The sequence below is a fragment of the Engraulis encrasicolus genome, chromosome 7 (assembly GCF_034702125.1).
Source record: "Engraulis encrasicolus isolate BLACKSEA-1 chromosome 7, IST_EnEncr_1.0, whole genome shotgun sequence".
NCBI classification, from domain to species: Eukaryota; Metazoa; Chordata; class Actinopteri; order Clupeiformes; family Engraulidae; genus Engraulis; species Engraulis encrasicolus.
The window spans coordinates 13,609,402-13,634,084 of record NC_085863.1 but is presented as its reverse complement, the minus strand read 5'-3'; the positions used below and the strand labels follow the sequence as shown (position 1 = coordinate 13,634,084).

General features: G+C 44.4%; 1 protein-coding gene across 1 annotated transcript in view; it reads right to left on the bottom strand.

The window, feature by feature from the left end:
• Positions 1-24,683, bottom strand: part of LOC134453365 (protein unc-79 homolog) — a 77,643-nt gene that overhangs the window by 15,503 nt on the left and 37,457 nt on the right. The window contains exons 26-37 of the mRNA XM_063204241.1: positions 23,123-23,324; positions 22,102-22,278; positions 20,493-20,565; positions 18,949-19,282; positions 17,172-17,354; positions 14,770-14,932; positions 13,954-14,106; positions 8,501-10,420; positions 7,547-7,648; positions 1,716-1,823; positions 1,055-1,157; positions 1-54 (exon numbers count right to left, since the gene is read on the bottom strand). The exon at positions 1-54 is cut by the window's left edge and continues 87 nt beyond it. Coding sequence (XP_063060311.1) covers positions 1-54; positions 1,055-1,157; positions 1,716-1,823; positions 7,547-7,648; positions 8,501-10,420; positions 13,954-14,106; positions 14,770-14,932; positions 17,172-17,354; positions 18,949-19,282; positions 20,493-20,565; positions 22,102-22,278; positions 23,123-23,324 — 3,572 coding nt within the window. The remainder of the gene's footprint in view (positions 55-1,054; positions 1,158-1,715; positions 1,824-7,546; positions 7,649-8,500; positions 10,421-13,953; positions 14,107-14,769; positions 14,933-17,171; positions 17,355-18,948; positions 19,283-20,492; positions 20,566-22,101; positions 22,279-23,122; positions 23,325-24,683) is intronic.

Here is a 24,683-nt window from a genome sequence, read left to right as displayed (position 1 = left end):
AGGCCCAGCGTGTCCTCATCGTACTCCTCCAGCACCGCGCCACAGTCGCGACACCTAAAGTACAGGTACAGCACATACGGTTACATTATTACACCGCGCCACAGTCACGACACCTGCAGCACAGCACATACGGTTACATTATTACACCGCGCCACAGTCACGACACCTGCAGCACAGCACATACGGTTACATTATTACACCGCGCCACAGTCACGACACCTGCAGCACAGCACATACGGTTACATCAGAGAGAGTAGATAAGAGAGAGGTTCCATTGGCCCATTGTTTCCGGGTTCTACAATTTTAAGGGGGAAATCTCCCTTTAGGCAGACCTAGGCAGACCTAAGGACTGTTCTATTCAATGCTAGGAGTATTATGACACGTCCCTTTAGGCAGACCGGAACCTGGTCATGTTAGGTGCCCATAACAACCTATTACATTGGCATATCTCTATACTTAAATTACATTATTACACCGCGCCACAGTCACGACACCTGCAGCACAGTTCCCAAACTATTTCAGCAGGGAGGGACCCCCTTTTCAACTTTGGAATATTTTTCTGCTACTGAGTATAGTCAGAATTAAATTGAAATTCAGAAATTAGAGTCTGCTACTGTGTATTATCAGAAATTTAAAGAAGAAAAATTCGCACTCACAAGCTACATCTCATTATTTATTTATAGATTACCACCATGTCCACAAGTAGCCTGATTGTCATCGACGTTCAAATCTCTTCGAGACTTGGTCTGACGAAGAGCACAACATGGTTGACCCGCCTCCCTTAGTTTGCTTATGGTTGTTTGCTTCCCGTCAAAGTGAAAGGAGTTCCCGTATTTGCAGGAACTCAGAAAGTAGCTTGCATTGCTCTTGACCTGACTAGTTGCAACGCCAAGGTGTTGTGTCACTAGGAGGGCGCGACCTGGCTAGTCCACAAGCAGAAGTCATTCATTTTTTCCCAGAGGTTGAGCGCACCGTCTGACTAACCTATAGTCAGAAATTGAAATTCTGAAAAACTGAAGTCTGCTTCTGAGTATACAGTATAATGGCTTAGTACCTGTCGGTCATGGTTGTGGGCTGGTCGTCTGTGAACTCCTCTGGGGCGGGGACGAACATGCTGACGGAGCTGGGAGCGGACAGGAGACTGCTCTTGGTCTGGCCTGGGAACCCTAACCACAACATTACATTACATTGCATTACACATTACATTACATTGCATTACATTACATTACATTACATTACATTACATTGCATTACACATTACATTACATTGCATTACATTACATTACATTACATTTGTCAGACACTTTTTAAGATTTTTTTTTGTTCTTCTTTATTAATGACAGGACAGTATGAGAGATGGACAGGAAGCGAATGGGGAGAGGTCGGCAAATGACCCAGGCTGGGAATCAAACCCGGGTCAGACGCATGGCAGAGAAGTGCCCTACCGGTTGGCCACGTTAGGGCCTGGAAGAAACTTTTGTTTAACCAAAGTGACTTACAATTGAGAACATAATCATAGCCAACATTACTAGCAGATACAAAGTGCACAGGAAATATACAGAACAACAAGTGCAGATGCTAAGTAGGATTTTACATTACATTAGCACAGGGTTAAGTAGAGTACACACACACACACACACACTTATTTCCTGTCCCTCTGTAACTTTCCTGTCACAATAAAAGTCATAAAAAGCCCAAAAATGTGAGTGACTGACCGCTCTCCCAGATGCTGATGTTGTGCGGGGCGCTGGACTGGTGTTCCAGCTGCTTCTTCAGCTGGTTAATGTGTAAGGTACCCAGAGAGTTGCGCTTCACCTGCCGGCCTGCAAAGACACACAGCGATAACACACATCACCCACATGATACAGTAACACATACAGTAACACATACAGTAACACATACAGTAACACATCAGCCACAAGGTGCCCAGAGAGTTGCGCTTCACCTGCCTGCCTGCAAAGACACACAGCGATAACACACATCACTCACACGATACAGTAACACATACAGTAACACATACAGTAACACATACAGTAACACATCAGCCACAAGGTGCCCAGAGAGTTGCGCTTCACCTGCCGGCCTGCAAAGACACACAGCGATAACACACATCACCCACATGATACAGTAACACATACAGTAACACATACAGTAACACATACAGTAACACATCAGCCACAAGGTGCCCAGAGAGTTGCGCTTCACCTGCCGGCCTGCAAAGACACACAGCGATAACACACATCACCCACATGATACAGTAACACATACAGTAACACATACAGTAACACATACAGTAACACATCAGCCACAAGGTGCCCAGAGAGTTGCGCTTCACCTGCCGGCCTGCAAAGACACACAGCGATAACACACATCACCCACATGATACAGTAACACATACAGTAACACATACAGTAACACATACAGTAACACATCAGCCACAAGGTGCCCAGAGAGTTGCGCTTCACCTGCCTGCCTGCAAAGACACACAGCGATAACACACATCACTCACACGATACAGTAACACATACAGTAACACATACAGTAACACATCAGCCACAAGGTGCCCAGAGAGTTGCGCTTCACCTGCCTGCCTGCAAAGACACACAGCGATAACACACATCACCCACATGATACAGTAACACATACAGTAACACATACAGTAACACATACAGTAACACATCAGCCACAAGGTGCCCAGAGAGTTGCGCTTCACCTGCCTGCCTGCAAAGACACACAGCGATAACACACATCACCCACATGATACAGTAACACATACAGTAACACATACAGTAACACATCAGCCACAAGGTGCCCAGAGAGTTGCGCTTCACCTGCCTGCCTGCAAAGACACACAGCGATAACACACATCACCCACATGATACAGTAACACATACAGTAACACATACAGTAACACATACAGTAACACATCAGCCACAAGGTGCCCAGAGAGTTGCGCTTCACCTGCCTGCCTGCAAAGACACACAGCGATAACACACATCACTCACATGATACAGTAACACATACAGTAACACATACAGTAACACATCAGCCACAAGGTGCCCAGAGAGTTGCGCTTCACCTGCCTGCCTGCAAAGACACACAGCGATAACACACATCACTCACACGATACAGTAACACATACAGTAACACATACAGTAACACATCAGCCACAAGGTGCCCAGAGAGTTGCGCTTCACCTGCCTGCCTGCAAAGACACACAGCGATAACACACATCACTCACATGATACAGTAACACATACAGTAACACATACAGTAACACATCAGCCACAAGGTGCCCAGAGAGTTGCGCTTCACCTGCCTGCCTGCAAAGACACACAGCGATAACACACATCACCCACATGATACAGTAACACATACAGTAACACATACAGTAACACATACAGTAACACATCAGCCACAAGGTGCCCAGAGAGTTGCGCTTCACCTGCCTGCCTGCAAAGACACACAGCGATAACACACATCACCCACATGATACAGTAACACATACAGTAACACATACAGTAACACATCAGCCACAAGGTGCCCAGAGAGTTGCGCTTCACCTGCCTGCCTGCAAAGACACACAGCGATAACACACATCACTCACATGATACAGTAACACATACAGTAACACATACAGTAACACATCAGCCACAAGGTGCCCAGAGAGTTGCGCTTCACCTGCCTGCCTGCAAAGACACACAGCGATAACACACATCACCCACATGATACAGTAACACATACAGTAACACATACAGTAACACATCAGCCACAAGGTGCCCAGAGAGTTGCGCTTCACCTGCCGGCCTGCAAAGACACACAGCGATAACACACATCACCCACATGATACAGTAACACATACAGTAACACATACAGTAACACATACAGTAACACATCAGCCACAAGGTGCCCAGAGAGTTGCGCTTCACCTGCCTGCCTGCAAAGACACACAGCGATAACACACATCACCCACATGATACAGTAACACATACAGTAACACATACAGTAACACATACAGTAACACATCAGCCACAAGGTGCCCAGAGAGTTGCGCTTCACCTGCCGGCCTGCAAAGACACACAGCGATAACACACATCACCCACATGATACAGTAACACATACAGTAACACATACAGTAACACATACAGTAACACATCAGCCACAAGGTGCCCAGAGAGTTGCGCTTCACCTGCCTGCCTGCAAAGACACACAGCGATAACACACATCACCCACATGATACAGTAACACATACAGTAACACATACAGTAACACATACAGTAACACATCAGCCACAAGGTGCCCAGAGAGTTGCGCTTCCCCTGCCTGCCTGCAAAGACACACAGCGATAACACACATCACCCACATGATACAGTAACACATACAGTAACACATACAGTAACACATACAGTAACACATCAGCCACAAGGTGCCCAGAGAGTTGCGCTTCACCTGCCGGCCTGCAAAGACACACAGCGATAACACACATCACCCACATGATACAGTAACACATACAGTAACACATACAGTAACACATACAGTAACACATCAGCCACAAGGTGCCCAGAGAGTTGCGCTTCACCTGCCTGCCTGCAAAGACACACAGCGATAACACACATCACCCACATGATACAGTAACACATACAGTAACACATACAGTAACACATACAGTAACACATCAGCCACAAGGTGCCCAGAGAGTTGCGCTTCACCTGCCGGCCTGCAAAGACACACAGCGATAACACACATCACCCACATGATACAGTAACACATACAGTAACACATACAGTAACACATACAGTAACACATCAGCCACAAGGTGCCCAGAGAGTTGCGCTTCACCTGCCTGCCTGCAAAGACACACAGCGATAACACACATCACCCACATGATACAGTAACACATACAGTAACACATACAGTAACACATACAGTAACACATCAGCCACAAGGTGCCCAGAGAGTTGCGCTTCACCTGCCTGCCTGCAAAGACACACAGCGATAACACACATCACCCACATGATACAGTAACACATACAGTAACACATACAGTAACACATACAGTAACACATCAGCCACAAGGTGCCCAGAGAGTTGCGCTTCACCTGCCTGCCTGCAAAGACACACAGCGATAACACACATCACTCACACGATACAGTAACACATACAGTAACACATACAGTAACACATCAGCCACAAGGTGCCCAGAGAGTTGCGCTTCACCTGCCTGCCTGCAAAGACACACAGCGATAACACACATCACCCACATGATACAGTAACACATACAGTAACACATACAGTAACACATACAGTAACACATCAGCCACAAGGTGCCCAGAGAGTTGCGCTTCACCTGCCTGCCTGCAAAGACACACAGCGATAACACACATCACTCACATGATACAGTAACACATACAGTAACACTACAGTAACACATACAGTAACACATCAGCCACAAGGTGCCCAGAGAGTTGCGCTTCACCTGCCTGCCTGCAAAGACACACAGCGATAATACACATCACCCACATGATACAGTAACACATACAGTAACACATACAGTAACACATACAGTAACACATCAGCCACAAGGTACCCAGAGAGTTGCGCTTCACCTGCCGGCCTGCAAAGACACACAGCGATAACACACATCACCCACATGATACAGTAACACATACAGTAACACATACAGTAACACATACAGTAACACATCAGCCACAAGGTGCCCAGAGAGTTGCGCTTCACCTGCCTGCCTGCAAAGACACACAGCGATAACACACATCACTCACACGATACAGTGACAACACATCAGCCACAAGGTAACCCAGAGAGTTGCACTTCACCTGCCTGCCTGCAAAGCAGACTTGTACGAAATTCCGAATGGAAAGAATTTCAATTCAAAATAATGCCATAATACGAACACTAGGTGGTGCCATTACCTTGAATTTCATCTACACCACCCATTGAAAGTACATAGAACACCACCACCTAGTGTTCGTATTATGGCATTACTTTGAATTGAAATTCTTTCCATTCGGAATTTCGTACAAGCCTGCTGCAAAGACACACAGCAATAACACACATCACCAGGGGCGGATCTAGGCGACATACCAACATGGGGCCCTAAAAAGTCATAGACATACTGTATAGACATAACATTCTGTGTTCTAGTGCTATTTTAGTGTTTTGTCTCATGCATCTTTAGCACGCTATTGGTGTGACAGTTGACACACAACTCATACTCACACACACACACACACACACACACATACACAGGTACACAGACACACACACAGACGCACACCGCACTTTCTACCTGCACTAAACACACACACACACACACACACACACACACACACACACACACACACACACACACACACACACACACACACACACACACACACACACACACACACACACACACTGCTGCTGGTGCATTTAATAAACCTATTTTAATTATTTATTTTCTTCAAATGCTACTATTACTATGTCAGAACGCTATAAAGGACTTTAGAAAAAGCACAACAAAATACCTCCTCTTAATGTATGTTCTCTACAAGTCTTCTGTTGTCCAGTCTTGCACTTTAAATGTCTGTATGAGCAATGTCTATGTCCATACTGTCTTATGTCCATATATGAGTACTGTCTATGTCTATACTGTCTATGTCCTTACCTAGATTAGTCTATGTCTGCATGGGAGAGCAAGAAACGCAATTTCAAATTCTTTGTATGACCAGTGCATGTAAAGAAATTGACAATAAAACTTGACTTGACTTAAGTTGGGGCCCGATGAAGGATAGATGCCTAGTTTTGCCAAATGGAAAGTCCGCCTCTACACATCACTGACTCACATGATAACAACACATCAGCCACAAGAAGCAGGAAACATTTACATTACACTATACAGTATACTGTAGGTATTGGGGAAATGTCACTGCCTTCAGCTGGTAATACACGTTTTTGTTGTATAAATACTTTTGAGATATAAACATATTATTTTGAAAATTACGAGGTCGATGCAAGAAGAAATGTAGCAAAGCGATTGAGAAAAAATATGAATAAAGTGCAAGTGCTAAGCCTATTTGAGACTCAAGAGAAGTATGAATAAAGTGTAAGTCGCTTGATGTGTATGTGTGTGTGTGTGTGTACTCTACTTAACCGTGTGCTAATGTACTAAAAAAAACGAATCCTACTTAGCATCTGCACTTGCTGTTCTCTATATTTCCTGTGCACTTTGTATCTGCTAGTGATGTTGGCTATGATTATGTCCGCCATTGTCAGTTGCTTTGGTTAAAAAAGAAGACAATCCGCACACTTCAGGTCTATTTTTGTGCAAAGAAGCTTTACTTGGCTTCTTTGCACAAAAATAGATCTGAAGTGTGCGGATTGTCTACTTTTTATACAGAATTTTTTACGGAATCCTGCACCTTCTAAACAGATGAGCGGTGGCCTTTCACAACTTAAGTTGCTTTGGTTAAAGAAAGTGCCTGCCAAATGCAATGTAATGTAATGAATGTAATGTAATGTAACGGGATGTAAGTGTGCAGCCTACTTGAGACTGAGGAGCGGTTGCTGGCCTCGGGGTTGGCGGCCTCCAGAGCAGGGGCGGAGGCTGAGCCCAGGGGCCTCTCCAGGGACGACAGGGCTTTGGGATCTGGGAGACACACAATTGGTTGCCTGCTTATCACCAGACCTAATCACATTCACAAGTGAGATAAGGTCTGGAGTGGAGACCTGCCTATTCTAAATCCCGTAGGGGGTGTGTGGTTTACGATGGAGGACGGCTGTTTATTGGGCATTACGAATGTGTATTATGTGGCATATGTAGCCATAGCCAATCGTGTCAGCTGTATCTTTTAAAACAAACTGCAGTCATCGCCGTTCCACACCTCCTTGCTCTCTGATTGGAGAGAGAGACAGAGACCATGATCTGGAACTCTCGCTGAGGGTAGATTCCATGCTGTCTGTCAGATCGGAACAATTGTGCAAAACAGCATGGGATTTCACAGGCTACACAATTGGCACAAAACCTGATGAAAACACAGTTCAGCGATGCACAATGAGTTTTGAATGATTATGTATGCAAATATCAGTTGTTTCTCACAAACAGACTCACTTTCAAATCCCCAACTACACAAATACCCAACTACACATTACGGTATATTGAATATTGGAGTAGACGTTGATTAATGGACGCCATTGGCCGGCAATTACTATTTTCAGTGGAAATCCTGGTCGCCCCTTGTGAGAGAATCGCCCAGTTGAAGCAGTTGACACTACACTTCACACTACCCATGCACAAAAAGGGCACAAATTGCCAGGGCGGTGAGCTTTTTGAGCACATGTTTGCCTCCACCTCATGTGCGTGTTTCCCTTCTGTGTTTTTATCCACGACTGAAAATATTGCACAGTACTATATGCCTGGCTTAAACCGATATTTAATTGGTTTAAATGAAACAGTGCACATGTGAACTTGGCTAAAGTGAATGTCTGGTAGGCTACCTACCTGAATCGGAGGTCTGTTCTCCCAGCTTATCCAGCGTGCCGAAGGAGATGTCCAGGTACTCCCTCTGGATGGCGCTGACGGCAATCTTCCTCTGCTTCCTCTGCCGCGGAATGATCTGGATCTTGAACGTGGCGTCTTCCTCGTCATCCTCCTCCAGCTTGCCGTCGCTCTCCTGATCGTCACCGTTGAAGTCCCCATTGTCGCCGTCGTCAAAGTCGTTCTCCTCGCTGGGATCCGAGGGTTCCGACGCGTCCCCGGGGATGTTCCGGCTGGACGGGCTGTCGCCCACAGAGGTGTTGGGCACATGGGACGTCTTCCTGAACAGATCTCGCTTCTGTTTCAGAGTCATGGGGCTCTCCAGTCCCACCAGCAAGCCTGGAGGGAAATCAGGAACGTCCTGGGAACCGGCGGGACTGGCCGTGAGGGACAAACTCTTTGGAGCTGTGGCCTTAGCGAGACACAAGACTGCACTGCTGGAGCCGTGGGAGGCGCTCGCCGCCCTCGACCTGGAGCAGGCCTCCACCACGTCCAAGAAGAAGTCCGTGTTCTTCGCCAGAGCTTCCACACCTGTGCTCGTGCTGCTGGCTCCTGTACGCTTGGCAGCTACGTTTGGCAGCTCGTCGTCGCTCTCCACGATGCACAGCGGCGGCAAGGGTTCGAACACCAGCGAGTCGCTGTCCGAGGCAGAGGGAGTCGAGTTCTTCTCAAACGAGGTGCAGTTTGACGAGAGGTCAATGAGGTCCGGCTCCTCTTTCTTCTCTGCGGCCGCGGCAGCAGCAGTGGCAGCGGCAGGAGCTTTAAGACCAGTCGAGGGGGATACCTCTATCCGACATAATATTTTGGTAGGCGGTTGTTGTTGTTGTGGCGGCCATGGCTGCTGGGTGCCTGCGTGCAGGAGAGGCGTCAGTGGTTGTGCGAGCGGCGACGGCTGCCTGCGCGGCGTCAGCGGTGGAACCTGCTGCTTATTCGGCGTCTGTAGCACCTGTGGTGTCAGTGGCTGTGCCAGTGGTGAAGGATGCCTGATGTGATGTGGAGTATGTGGCCTGTTTGGTGTCTGTGGTGTCTGTTCTGCCAGTGGAGACTGATGTCTGTGTGGTGTCTGTTGCTGCGTCTGTGGTGATGCCGGATGCCTGTGTGGTGTCTGTTGCTGCGTCTGTGGTGATGCCTGATGTCTGTGTGGCGTCTGTTGCTGCGTCTGTGGTGATGCCTGATGTCTGTGTGGTGTCTGTAGTTGTGTCTGTGGTGATGCTTGCTGTCTGTGTGTTGTCTGTTGCTGCGTCTGTGGTGATGCCTGATGTCTGTGTGGTGTCTGTTGCTGCGTCTGTGGTGATGCCTGATGCCTGTGTGGTGTCTGTTGCTGTGTCTGTGGTGATGCCTGCTGCCTGTGTGGTGTCTGTAGCTGTGTCTGTGGTGATGCTTGCTGCCTGTGTGGTGGTGTCTGTAGCTGTGTCTGTTGTTGTGCCTGCAGGCTGTCCTCCTGTGCGTCAGTGCAGCTCAGCCTCAGCTCTGGGATGGTGGGCGGCAGGTCAGCGTTAGTTCCCTCCACTCCCTCTTTACCTGTGCTGTAGCTGGACGAGCCTTTCCTCTGATGCGGCTGACCTGAGGAACGCTGCTGATGCGGATGCTGGTGCTGATGCTGATGCGGTTGCTGGGCAACGGCGGTGGAGGATGCTGAGAGCGAGGAGGAGGAGGGAGGCGGAGGAGCCGGGGGCGGCGGCGGGCCCTTGTGCAGGTCGCAGCTGGTGCGGTCGATGCAGGACTTGCGGCGGTGCTCGTCCAGATTGTAGTAGACGGCGTCTGTTTTTTCGATGTCCAGGGACTTCTGCTTGTGCATGGCCTGCAGGCGCCTGCTCCGGCTGCTCTCCTCGTGGACGCAGTGGAGGATGGCATCCTCGTGGTACTCCAACAGCTCCATCTCACCTGTGGACCACAGCCAGGAAGGATTAGATGATTTAGTGACATGTGGCACATAATAATATACAAGCCCCAACTCCATAGAAGTTGGGACACAAGGTAAATTGTGAATAATAACAACATTTTCAAAACATCTGATTCTTACATTAGATGGAGAATGGCACAAAGAAAACATATCAGCCATCAAAACTGATTAAAATTATTGTTTTGGGGGATATTCATGAATATGTAAAATTAACACGTTTCAAAAGAGTTGGGACGTTGACAATATAAGGCAGCAAATGTCGAGGAGGACTAAAACAAAACAAAAGACAACACTTAAAGGGACACTGTGCAGGAAATGGTCGAAAAAGGTACTACAACTATGCTGCTCATTGAAACTAGGCTCCCTGTTGCCAAATTTGATCTCTACGTGAAAGTTTACTTAGTAATAAACAAATATTTTCTAGTATGGTCCAAGTACAGTCATTTTTGCTGATAAAAATGGCTATTTTTGGAAATTCAAAATGGCGGACCATGGAGAAGATCCCGCTTTTCATGTACGAAAAGTGCAATTTTTCCAGTCATAATGAATATTTAGAGTTTGATGGTGGTGGTAAGTATTCATGAAAAAGGTAACATTAGTGAATAGACAGCATGAATTCTGGAAATAAGCAACTAAAAATCTCACTCAGTGTCCCTTTAACAGTTAAATACATTAACCGATGAGATGATTTTATATAAAAATCAGTGTTAATTCCTATCTTGGACATGATTTCACCAGCTTAAATGGTGGGTGTATTCCTGGTCATGTTTTGCAATGTTTTCCTTTCTGTAGTGATTAAAGTGTGACAGGTCAAAAGCCCGCCATTTTATCACCTGCTGGTCCTTATGATACAGTTAAACTGTAAAAACATAGTAGAGAAAGCAATTTGTCATTATTATGTGGCAGAAATTGAAGATCTCCCTTCAAAATATAATGCATGAGTGCCTTTTCATGCTGTTTAAAACCAATTTATATAATTCAGCACCGTATTTAACTCTACAGTTGAGTGACAGCAACTTAACCAATGCACTACTGCACCCCCATGCCATCATCAGGGTTCCCAGTCTTTTTCAAAAATCATTTTCCAGGACATTTCCAGGACATTTTCAGGACTATTCTTGGATAATTCAGGAAGGATGTTTTGTCCGTCGGACGCACAATTTGGACATACACAGCGACACACAATTCATTTCACAGATAATATGATAATGTGACTTTCAGGTTGAATTGAGTTGTAATAAATAAGTAATACAGTAACTTAGTGTTAGGGAAGAGGGTACGTCCACTATTCAAGTCAGTGGGTACGTCCAAAGACGATCTAGAGAAGACGGCTTACTGGCGTCATAAGAGCATAGTATGGCATGGTCGCAAGGGGAGTCACTTTCTTCTTCTGCGGGTAGCACTGGCAGCATGGTTAAGTGCAATGCCACTACCGCCAGGGCTGGAGTGTGGAACAGGTCATAGGACAACGTGAATTTGTGTCAGATGTCCTTAATTAACCCATGCAATTAACGCTGACAGAAAGCTGTAAGTATTTTAACCACAAAGTGAACATTGACAACCGGACATACTCATGAACGGCCATCCGGGTACTTTGATTATATACACTCAATCATGGTAAATCAAAGGGAATTCAAAAATGTATGTAATAACTATTCCCTCTGCATCTTTAATTTTGAGTGACTTAGCCTCTCTGTAATGGTCTTATACCTGGACACTCATATTGTCCATCAGTACAATTCATTTTGAGATGTTCTTCATTGTTGTTTTGTCTTATTTGGATGTTTATTACATTTCACTGATCCCCGTCCCAACTTCTTTGAGACGTGTTGCAGTTATAAAATTAGAAATGAGTACATATGTCCCCCAAAACAATATTATTTTTTCACGGTTTTAACACTGAATATGTTGTCTTTGCACTATTCTCCATCTAATGAATGGATTGAATGTTTTGAAAATGATAGCATTCTGATTTTATTCACAGTTTACCAAATGTCCCAACTTCACCGGAGTTGCGGTTTGTAATAATAATAAGAACTGCATTTGTATAGCATTGTATAGGCATGCAGCTCAGCGGGCTTCACAAATGGGCCATGTTTGTTAACCCATTGATGCCTGATGTTGCGTTGCGCAACATTGGCCCTGGTGCCTGGAGCTGCATTACGCAACATTCAGGCTCATGAGATTTGAGACAACTTTATTAAAAATCTCTGTTTGTTTGAGATGAATGCACACATTCTAATGAAAGATAAGGGTCTTAGCCTTTAAATGCAACTGAGTGCATATTTTTATGTGCTTCAGAAGCTGAGATATTAAGGTTTTTATAGGCTGAGGGCAGCTTTTCTTTAAAAGGGCTCAGGCATTCAGCACCCTTTTTTGCAGGTGCCTTAGGCATTAATGGGTTAATTTGTTGAACTGTGCCTAGACCAAAAACCCATTTCTAACCCTAACCTGTCGGTGAATAATGTGTGTCCACCAACCTAAAACATAGTCACTTCTACATGCCACATGCCACTGAATGATCTAACCCCTACTGCACATCACAGCACAGCACAGAGGGGAAGGTGGAGAGGACAACATGAGAAGGACAGTGGCACAATATGATGTTCAATTTGCTAGAAACACATTCACTTGAATGAGCTCAATTGGGCAATCATGCAAACCAGCAAGTTCCTATTTAAGGTCTGACTGTTTGCTTATAAACTTCCTCAATTCTAAGATAATGGAGAAGTTGAGGATTTTACAACTTAAATTGGTCAAATCGTTAACAAAGCCTAAATTAAGCACTGTTCACAAAGGTGATGATGAACACTGTGAAAATGTATAAATGGAAATTTTGAAACAAAAAAGTGATGTGCCTCATATCAGTCGTTACCCTGAGTAACAAAGGAATGGACGAATGAATACATAAAAAAATGCCTATCCCAGCTCACTATTTTAATTTATTTTTTGTTTAAATGATTATTGTTGTTATTGTACTGTTTAAAGCCTTCTGTACACCTATGTATACTGTCCATTTATCGTGTAGGAATAAGAAAAGCAGCTACCAGAAATTGGCAGTAGCATATAATGACACTATGAGATTGTTGATGAAGTTACCAAGATGGTCCAGTGCTAGCTACCTCTTTGTACACTCCAATGTGCCTGGGTGTGATGCAGTATTTAGAAACGTTATATATAAGTTCATGTGCAGACTGGACTGCTCTCAAAACAGCATTATTGGCACCCTTGTGAGTCCAGGAAAGAGCGCTGTGAGGTTCTCCTCCAAGCTCAGACGACACTGGAGAGACTGCCTTTATGTCTGATGGGTGTGTACCCATCTTTTATTTATTTTATTTTTATTTTTTCTCCTATTTTTTCTTTTCTTAACCTCTCTTGCTATGCAATTGTATGCTGTTGTTTACCTTGATATGGACCATTCATATGTGTCTGATAGAAATAAATAAATAAATAAAAAGAAATAAATAATATTATAGGGTGGTCATTGAAGTTTCCCAGGCGGGTTTTGGCTTACTCTTCTGCGTGGTTATCTCCACAGCAGGTTGGTACTTGACTGACTTATTTCCACCAATCCGCTTCAAGCGAGCGAAGAAGGTCTGGGACTCCTTGTTGCCGGCTCCAGTTGGGGTGTCATGGACGTCGGACTCATCGAACACACTGTCCTCCTCTGCTTCACACACACACATAGAGTCACACGTTAAGATGCATTACATTGCATTGCATTACATTACATTGCACTTGGCTTTTATATCCAAAGCGGGAAGAGTAGAAGTCAGCACACTGTAGCTCCGCTTTGAAGATGTATTCAGGTGACCCTGTTGGGTCGAAACGTTGTATGACCTGAACACATTTTCAAAGCGGAGCCAGTGTGTGGCCTTCTACTCTTTTCCACTATCAGATGCGCCTTTGTCCTGCACCTGGCCTCAGAGAGGTAGGATGTGCATACTCTGAAGGGCCGTACACACACGACGCTGCTAGTTACTCGCTCAGCGAATTAAGTCAATACAATGTCAATGTGTTTCAGCGAGACTAGCAGGCGAGTAGACGAGTACTGTACAAGCGATGCAATGTGGGCGGATCCCGAGTTGAAAATATTTTATCTTCGAGCGAGGCGAGTAAGCGAGTAACCAATTGGAATGCAGAGTTTGGATCATTGGCAGTTAAAGCTGCAGGAACTTTCAGCGAACGTTCTACGAAAGAGTGGAGAGTAGGCGAGCAAGCGAAAAGCTAGCTTTGTGTGTGTACGCCGCTTTACTCATATGAAGCTTCTATCCAAAGTGACTTACAGTTATTGTAATTACACCTGACAGTGCTTGCCAGTCCTGATTACCTTTCTCTTTCTCGCTGTAGCGGCTCATGTTGGAGTTGTCGCTGTAGAGCGGCCCGGCCGTGGCGTGGGGCCTGCAGCTGTGGTACTGGGCATTCAGGGTGTTGATGGTGATGTGGATCAGACACAGCACCACCTTGCTGACATCCATCTCTCTGTATGGGTACTGTTTGGACAGAGACAGAGAAGAGACATAGTAGAGTTCATTTCTCTGTACTGTATGGAGAGACAGAGAAGAGACATAATAGCGTCCATCTCCCTGTATGGGTATTACTGTATGGAGAGAAAGGAGAGACATGGTAGAGTTAATTTCTTTGTATGGTTACTGTATGGAGAGACAGAAGAGACATATTTAAGGGCCGTACACACACGTCGCTACTAGTTACTCGCTCAGCGAATGAAGTCAATAGAATGTTGATGTGTTCCAGCGAGACTCGCAGACGAGTAGGCGAGTACTGTACAAGTGATGCGATGTGGGCGGATCCAGAGTTGAAAATATTTTATCTTCGAGCGAGGCGAGTAAGCGAGTAACCAATTGGAATGCAGAGTTCGGTACTTCTCGCCTATTCATTGGTAGTTAAAGCCGTGGGAACTTTCAGCGAACGTTCCATGAAAGAGTGGCGAGTAGGCGAGCAAGTGAAAAGCTAGCTTTGTGTGTGTACGCCACTTTATAGTAGAGTCCATCTCTCTATTATGGGTACTGTATGGAGGCAGAAGAGACATATTTATAGTAGAGCCCATCTCCCTGTACGGATACTGTATGGAGAGAAAGGAGAGAGACATGGTAGTAGAGTTCATCTCTCTGTGTGAAGAGATAGGAGAGGCGTATTTAGTTAAGGCATTATCTCTGTATGGGTACTGTATGGAGTGAGGAGACATATTTATAGTAGAGTCCATCTCTCTGTATGGCTACTGTATATATAGATGGAGGAGACATATTTATAGTAGACAGAGGAGTGACATGGTAATAGAGTCCATCTGTCTCTATGGGTACTGTATGGAGATATACTGTATATTTTTGGGGGATTTTTATTATTTTTCTGACAGGAAAGTGGGAGATGACAGGAAACAAGATGGGAAAGAGAGACAGGGAAGGATCAGAAAGTGTCCCAGGCCGGGAATTGAACCCAGCTCGCCCGTGTAGCAGTCCAGGGCCCAGCCGTTAGAGCAACGGCCGGGCCCTGTATGGAGAGTCCATCTCTCTATTATGGGTACTGTATGGAGGCAGAAGAGACATATTTATAGTAGAGCCCATCTCCCTGTACGGATACTGTATGGAGAGAAAGGAGAGAGACATGGTAGTAGAGTTCATCTCTCTGGATGGGTACAGTGTGGAGAGACAGAGAGGCGTATTTAGTTAAGGCATTATCTCTGTATGGGTACTGTATGGAGTGAGGAGACATATTTATAGTAGAGTCCATCTCTCTGTATGGCTACTGTATATATAGATGGAGGAGACATATTTATAGTAGACAGAGGAGTGACATGGTAATAGAGTCCATCTGTCTCTATGGGTACTGTATGGAGATATACTGTATATTTTTGGGGGATTTTTATTATTTTTCTGACAGGAAAGTGGGAGATGACAGGAAACAAGATGGGAAAGAGAGACAGGGAAGGATCAGAAAGTGTCCCAGGCCGGGAATTGAACCCAGCTCGCCCGTGTAGCAGTCCAGGGCCCAGCCGTTAGAGCAACGGCCGGGCCCTGTATGGAGAGATATAAGAGACATATTAGAGTTCATCTACTGTATGGAGAGGTAGAGGAGAGTGGGGGGCAGAGAAATGTGTGGGTTTGTGAAATGATGAATTAAATGTCAGTCAAAACAGATGTCAGGGTTGCACTTATCTGTCCGCAAAGAACAGCTAAATAACTACAAATACCTATGAAATACGACTTTAAATTGCCCTGATTGGAATGCATTTCAATGGAGGTGACCATTTCATTGACTGGTGAATTGCCCTAGTTAGACAGCACACTTACACATCCACACCACACAGGGACAACGCCTAACCTTTGATATCATTTTAAAGCCACTCTACAGTACGTTGAGATGCAACACTTAAAAAAGAGGTGATCTTTCAAAATTCTCATGCAGATTTGCTGATAGATGGTACAGGTCAGGGGTTCCCAACCTTTTCCAACTTGGGGCCCACTCGAAATAGGCAAAAAAGTTCGGGGCCCACCTCTGACCCAATTAAGAATAAAACTCAAAAAAATCAACAGCAACACACACCAAAATATGACTGTTATTTTAAGAAAATTATTTCAAGGTCCACTTGGAATACCTTCAAGGCCCACCAGTGGGCCCCGGCCCATAGTTTGAGAATCACTGGTATAGGAAGAAGTACTGGTCATCATTTTGGTAAAGGCTGCCGTAATACAGACGAGAGAGCGGTATCAATACCTTGTAGAGGATGACCAGCAGGGCTTTCAGCCACATCTGCCTGATGTGGGGCTTGAGGGGCCAGAGGGAGCAGCGTGGCGGCTGCTGGAAGCAGTGTCTGAGCTGGGGGCACGCACAGTACTTCAACACCTGCACCACCAGGGGGAGTAGCTGCTTGCCCAAGCCGATGTTGTAGTCCATGACCTGGGGGGACAGTCACAAGCAAAGCAGGGCATGTATATGTTGCACCCTCAAGAAAGACAGCTCTCGAGTCTTCTTTTTCAGCAACTTTACTTTCAATCAGTTCGTTTTGGAGTTACATGAAGAATACACCGTTACATACACCATTCTCTGAACAACAACTTCGCTCTCTTCCTCCCGTTCAGTTCACTTGCGTCACGTGATGACATCAGCCACTTCAACCTTGAGGTCAGCTACTCGGGATAATTCACAGAAATATACAATAACACATACATGTCCTTATTTCCGTTCCCTATTACGGAATATGCATCCTAAGTGTAATAAAACAAAAACGTTTTTTTTTTTTACCAAAAGCTTATCTCTTTCTCATTAATAAAAGATAAATTCTAAAGTGGTTCTAGGTCGCAACATATAACTACTGATTTGGTGGTTATGAGCATTCTAACTCACCAGAAATAAAACCCTATTGAAAGTGAAAGGAAGGTTATGTCTGGAGATTTCTGGCAAATTAGAATGCCCATAACACCAAAGCACCAAAACGTGGTATGGAAATCTATGGGGTATAATGAAGAGGGAAGTGTGGGTCACCAGATCACACAACAAAAAACAGCTGACAGCAAAGCATCAAGGATATCTGGGCTTCCATAACTCTCATGCAATGCCACTGACTTCAATGTTAAACGCAGTCAGGTCGGCACTCGGCAGTCTTACCCATGATTGCGGTTTTGAGTAATGAACCAGGCTGGAGTTTTTAAAAGCTTCAGGAATCTTTTGCAAGTGTTTAGAGTTCATTTGTTGATTCAGATCAATAGGTTAATAGCTCATTTACAGAACTTTTGTCATGATATGCTAATTTTTTGAGATAGGAATTTTGGGTTTTCATGAGCTGTATGTCAAAATCATCAGTATTAAAACAATACAAGACCTAACATATTTCGTTTGTGTGTAATGAATCTAAAATATATGAAAGTTAAATTTGTATCATTACATTATGGAAAAGAATGAACTTTCACAATATGTTAATTTTTTGAGAAGGACCTGTATATGCAATGTACAGTATATGTTACAATGTTATCTATGCTACTGAACGGTCCTCATCTGTTCAATGCTTAAATACTTACTGTAGATGCCTCTGTGTACATGCCTTTGTCATGCAGATGTATGTGAACGGTCCTGACCTGTGCAATGCCCGCTATGAAGGTTTTACAGTGATACTGTCCCATTTTTGGAAATAAGCCCTTGAGTTAAATGATAGGGTTTTTACCGTTCTCCTGTACTTTCAACTGTTCTCGGGGTATGGCAGTGAAAATTTTACCTCCATGCTAGCAGTTAACATTGAGTCCTATGAGACCATCTCGCGGCTAACTGGTCTCATAGGAGTCAATGTTAACTGTCAGATTGGAGGTAAAATTTGCACTGTCATAACTAGAAAACGGTTGAAAGTATAGGAGAACGGTAAATCCCTATTATTTAACTCAAGGAAGGTGTAAAATAAGCTTATTTCCAAAAATGGGACAGCATCACTTTAAAGCAGGTGGAGGTCCTGACCTGTGCAATGCCCGCTATGAAGGTTTAAAAAGCATCTGGAGGTCCTGACCTGTGCAATGCCCGCTATGAAGGCGTTGAAGCAGGTGGAGGTCCTCATCTTCTGGGGGGCCACCATGAAGCAGCCCTCCTGCTGGTCGTAGCCCAGCAGCACGTACAGGTGCCTCTTGACCGTGTTGAAGGCCTTGGCGCTGCTGATGTCCGCCTCCGCGCTGCTCTGGTCCTTGGCCATGAACTTCATGAGCACCGTGATCAGGTGGTGCACCGTCTGGTGGTCGATGCCCGCGTCCTCCGGCAGCAGGTCGATGATCAGCGACTCGTCCTCCAGAGGAGTGCTCTGACTGGGGAGGTCTTGGGGGGCAGCACATGAGAGTGGGGGACAGAAGGTGGGGAATTAGTAAATTAAGTTAAGTCAGGGGTTCCCAATCTTTTTCAACTTGGGGCCCACTTGAAATTGTCAAAAATGTTCGGGCCCACCTCTGACCCAATTAAAAATAAAACTCAAATAAATCAACAGTAGCACAAACCAAAATATGATTATTATTTTTAGAAAATGATTTCAAGGCCCACTTGGAATACCTTCAGGGCCCACCAGTGGGCCCCAGCCCATAGGTTGGGAACCACTAGGTTAAGTAATTAAGTAATTAAGTAAAAGCCTGATAATAACTGATTGATTTCAGGGACTCGTCCTCCAGAGGAGTGCTCTGGCTGGGCAGGTCTGGGGGGCAGGACATGAGTGGGGGACAGAGGGAGTTGTAACATGAGGAAAGTAAGTAAAGGGCGGCGCAGACAAAATAGAAATCGTCTTTAATTGCTATCCGACATCGGCGAATGTCCGCGGACATCGGAGCCGGTGTGCGGGGTTCTATTGAAAACAATGGAATCAAACTTTTGCGGAGCAGTGCTCAGCACTCTGTCGAAGCCAATGTGCGGAATCCCGGAGGCAGGAGTGAAGGACAAGGATGAGGAATTAGTTTAAAGCACTGACATGTATAGTATTCAGGTCAGTGGTGTAGCCCCTTAATGCGTGCCATACCTCCAGTGGCATGCTGTAGTCAATGAAAAGGGAACTACCAGAGCACTACAATACTATGGCATAACACAGGGCCTTAAGTAATGCACTGCAACTTGGTCATTGGCATTCTGGTAAACAACAAATAGACACAATATAAAATCAATGGATAGAATTGTAATCAAAATCATGGAAAGTGAATTGAAATCATAGTTTTTTTGATAGGGTTACTGTCCAATAATTTGATATTATTCATAGCATATCCTTTAGCATATCCTTTAGCATATCCATCATCATCAACTTGAAAACATGTCTACTACACTAATGGTTGAGCTGTCCCAGTCCCAGGTCAGACTCTTTGACATGATGTGTATGCGAGTGTGCTCTACTTTACTTAAAAAGGGAAGAAAAAAACAAACAAAAAAAAACAACCCTTCTTTGCATCTGCATTTGCTGTTCTGTATATTTCCTGTGCACTTTGTATCCGCTAGTGATGTTGGCTATAATAATGTCCTCGATTGCAAGTCGCTTTGGTTGAAAAGCGTATGCCAAATGCAATGTCATGTTAGCGTAATGAAATGTATTTACCTGAGGCCACCTGCTCCAGCACTTCTCCCAGTGTGGGTGCAGAGTGCTCTTGCCTGGTCAGCCTCATAGCTGCAAATCCAAAACACAGGATGTAGAACAGAGCTTGAAGCATTATGGGAACTAGGGTAGGAAGCATACTGCATATCGTTAATGTTGCTGCACAGCAATATAAACAATAAACAAGACAAATAGTGTAATTAATGCACATCCTGGTACCATGCTTAACAGTAGCCCCTTAATGCGCGCCGTACCTCCAGAGGCACGCTGTAATAGTCATTGAAATGTAACTACCATAGCACTACAATACCATGACACAACACAGGCCCTTTAGTAATGCACCACGACTTGGTCATTACCATACTGGTAACAACAAATGTATAAAGCCGCGTCTTAAGGGGTTTTAATACTCTACGCTTTCTTTAAAGACTTTTTCTTTATAAAACATTGCAAGCCAGTTAAACTTAAAAAAGTAAGTTGGCCTGCTGCCTTAAGATTGTAAGTTAACTCAACTTGAAATTTTGCTTTCTGATTTGACACAAAAGCCTCAAGATTAGTTGACTTACAAATAAAGGCAGCAGGGTAACTTACCTTCTTAAAGGTACACTGTGTAAGTTTTTTAGTTGTTTATTTCCAGAATCCATGCTACCCATTCACTAATGTTACCTTTTTGCTACTATGCTACTATTACTATGTCAGAACGCTATAAAGGACTCTTTAGGAAAAGCACCAAAAAAAAAAGCACAACAATTACCTCTTACTGTAATGTATGTTCTCTACAAGTCTTCTGTAGTCCAGTCTTGCACTTTAAATGTCTGTACGAGCACTGTCTATGTCCATACTGTCTTAAGTCCATGTATAAGTACTGTCTATGTCTATACTGTCTATGTCCTTACCTAGATTAGTCTATGTCTGTATGGGAAAGCAAGAAATGTAATTTCAAATTCTTTGTATGACCAGTGCATGTAAAGAAATTGACAATAAAACCGACTTGACTTGACTTGACTTGACTTTTTCATGAATACTTACCACCACCATCAAATTCAAAGTATTCACTATCACTGGAAAAATTGCATTTTTCATACATGAAAAGGGGGATCTTCTCCATCCAGAAATTTTAGCTGCAAAAATGACTGTACTTGGGCCATACTAGAAAATATTAGTTTATGACTCAGTAAACTGTGATGAAAAGATCAAATTTGGCAATATGCAACCCAGTTTCAATGAGTAGCAGTACCTTTTTTTGACCATTTCCAGCACAGTGTACCTTTACTGTAAGTTTAATTGGCCTGCAATGTTTTGCACCGGGGAGTAAGCAGGGGTGTAGTGGACGCGGTACGCGGGGGTACGCAGTCCACCCACTTCTCCTGAAGTGAGATTTAGAAAAAATCTTCTGCCCATGTTTGAATACAAAAAGGAATGATCCCATAGCAGTATTGCTGGTGATTGACCAAACAAATGAAAGCGGAGTAGCAATGATGGTAGATTAAGGACAGTAGGGGGGGTTTGACATGATAAGTTGCCTAATTATTTGATGACGTTAAAAATCGTGTACCCCCACTTAAAAAATCCCCACTACACCACTGGGAGTAAGTGAAGTGTAATTACAGAGGCGGTTGCAGAGGGTTTCGGGGAGAGAGAAGGCTCGTTTGGACTCCCCTCCCTTGATGCTGTCCCGTAGCGACCGCACACTCTTCTGCTGGTTACGGGCGAAACGCGCCCGACGGATCTTCCACATCGCCGCGTCACTCAGGGTGGCCAAGTTTGTCCGAACAGACGTGATGTCTGGCAAATAAATAAAAGAGCGAAAAGTCAGGTGATCATGATGAGTCATCAAAGATTTCCATCAATTACTGTGATGAAATAAAACAGCACACGGGCAAGTAAGCACACAATGAAATGGCATCTCAGAATTTGATAACATGCAACTTGAGTTGATGATTCATTACAGGTATGTCAAATTTGTCATTATAAATAAATAGCACACAATCACACTACAGTAAGGTACACAAAGGCAAACTTTCTACATCTAAGGAGCATTCATTTATGCAGGGAAAATTATTATCATTATTATTATTGTCAGTAGTAGTAGTACTAGTAGTAGTAGCAGTAAAACCCAGTCCTGCAGCCAGGGCCACTGACAGCTTTGGTTAGGCCCAGGACAAAGTCATCTGAAAGGACCCCCCGCCCAATACATACAATGTAATAAGGGACCCAATTCTGGGCCCCCTCCCCCCTGTGCGTAGGACAAATCCCCCTTGTGCCCCCCTGTTAGCTTCCCTGCCTGCAGCATGCAATACGTACTTGGAGGGAAGGGGAACTCCTTGTTGCATTAAGGAGCTACAGGCCACTAATTACCGCAGAAAAAAAATTATTATTATTATTATTATTATTATTAGTAGTAGTAGTAGTAGTAGTAGTAGTAATATAGTAGTAGTAATATAGTAGTAGTAGTAGTAGTAGTAAAACACAGGGATGCATTTTTGGAAAGCGTAGTTGCTAATTATGTTAGCTACTTTGATGGTGGCAATGCAATTTACCCATTGGCAACTACCGAAGTTACTAACTGCTAACAGCTACACTTTCCAGAAATGCACCCCAGTCCTGCAGCATAGCCTACAGTGCGTACTTGGGGGGAAGGGGAAGTCCTTGTTGCAGTCCAGGTGCAGCTGAGCCTCTAGGGAGAGGGTTTCAAAGCGGTTGACGAAGAACTCCCAGCTGAGAGCGGGAATATCCTTCTTCAGATTATGCAGCAGCAGCAGTTTACTCAGGATGACGGGCCGGTCTCGTATCACCGTGTCAAACTGGAAGTCCAGACACACACACAAGCCCTGCAGGGAGAACAAAACATGTCTAGTCATTCATACCCAGGGCCGGCGTAAAGCATAGACAGACAATGCAGTCGCCTAGGGCGCCAGAAATACCCAACAGTCCCACAGAACACTATGTTTACAAATGAGGATTTCTAAGTCAAAAGGAAAGGGGGTGCTCGCCTAGACTAGAGCACCAAATTGGCTAGATCCAACCCTGGCATACCTCTTTTATACTTTCATGATGAAATTTCGATTTCTAGCACGTGGGGGACAGTGTGTAAAAAGTTCCCCTCGCCTTCATTTCTTATGTCGTTGAATAATATTTTAAAAGTCATGATTTGTTTTCCTGAGTAGGTCCATGCTGCGTATCAGTGGGGTGTGCCACAGCACCTCGTAAATCATTTTTGTCTATCCATTCTGTCCTGCAGGCTACCCCATTCTCAAATGACGTTCATGCATAGCTAGGGGTGGGTATTGGCAAAGGTTTAATGATTCAATGTGCATCACGATACACACGCTACGATGCGATTCTATCACGATGCAGTGCAAATCATGTACTATTGTGATGCATTGCAATATTTCCTTCAGTAAATATGAAAAAATACAGCTTATTTGTCAATTGTTGTGTGGCATTCATAAGTCAATTTATTTGATCATTTTTATTACCTACTATCTACCGAACAAAATGAACCAGTGGCAAATTCAATTTTATTATTATTGAATAATCGATAGTCATGAATTGATGCAGTATATTGTGAAAATAAGCATTGCCAAACATTGCCATGAATCGATGCAGTCTATTGTGAAACGTATCACCGCTAAGCCCCCCACACATGGGCGGAGTGGGCAGCCTTTTCCTACCGGGAGAATTTTCCCCTTAGCGGCCCTTTTTTCCCCCTTAGCGGCCCTTTTTTCCCCCTTAGCGGCCCTTTTTTAACCCCCCCCCCTAGCCTACACTTGATGAAATACACAGCCATCATCACAGTCCAAAGCATTCACCATAGAACATTGCAGGTTAGGCTACATCACGCTACTGTTCCATGAAAATGTGCACTCCACTGTCATTTTGACAGTTTGTAGGCCTATTGAAATATCGTTTAGGGAAGACAGGATGAGCACGGGCACACAAGTTTTGAGTGTGGGGATTTTTAGAAGAGAAGGCTATAGCTTACAAAAAGTCTGTCTACATTTTGCAAAACCATGCAGCAACTAAGCCAAACCTAGGCTACTTCAAAGCACAACCATAAGTCAACAAAATTAATAACCAAACGGTGTAGGCCTACCTTAAAACGCTGTCTTCGTTGCAGCAAATGTCTTTGTTTCTTGCAACTACATTTTAATCCACAGTTTAGGCTATAGCCTACACCCAGCACTGCT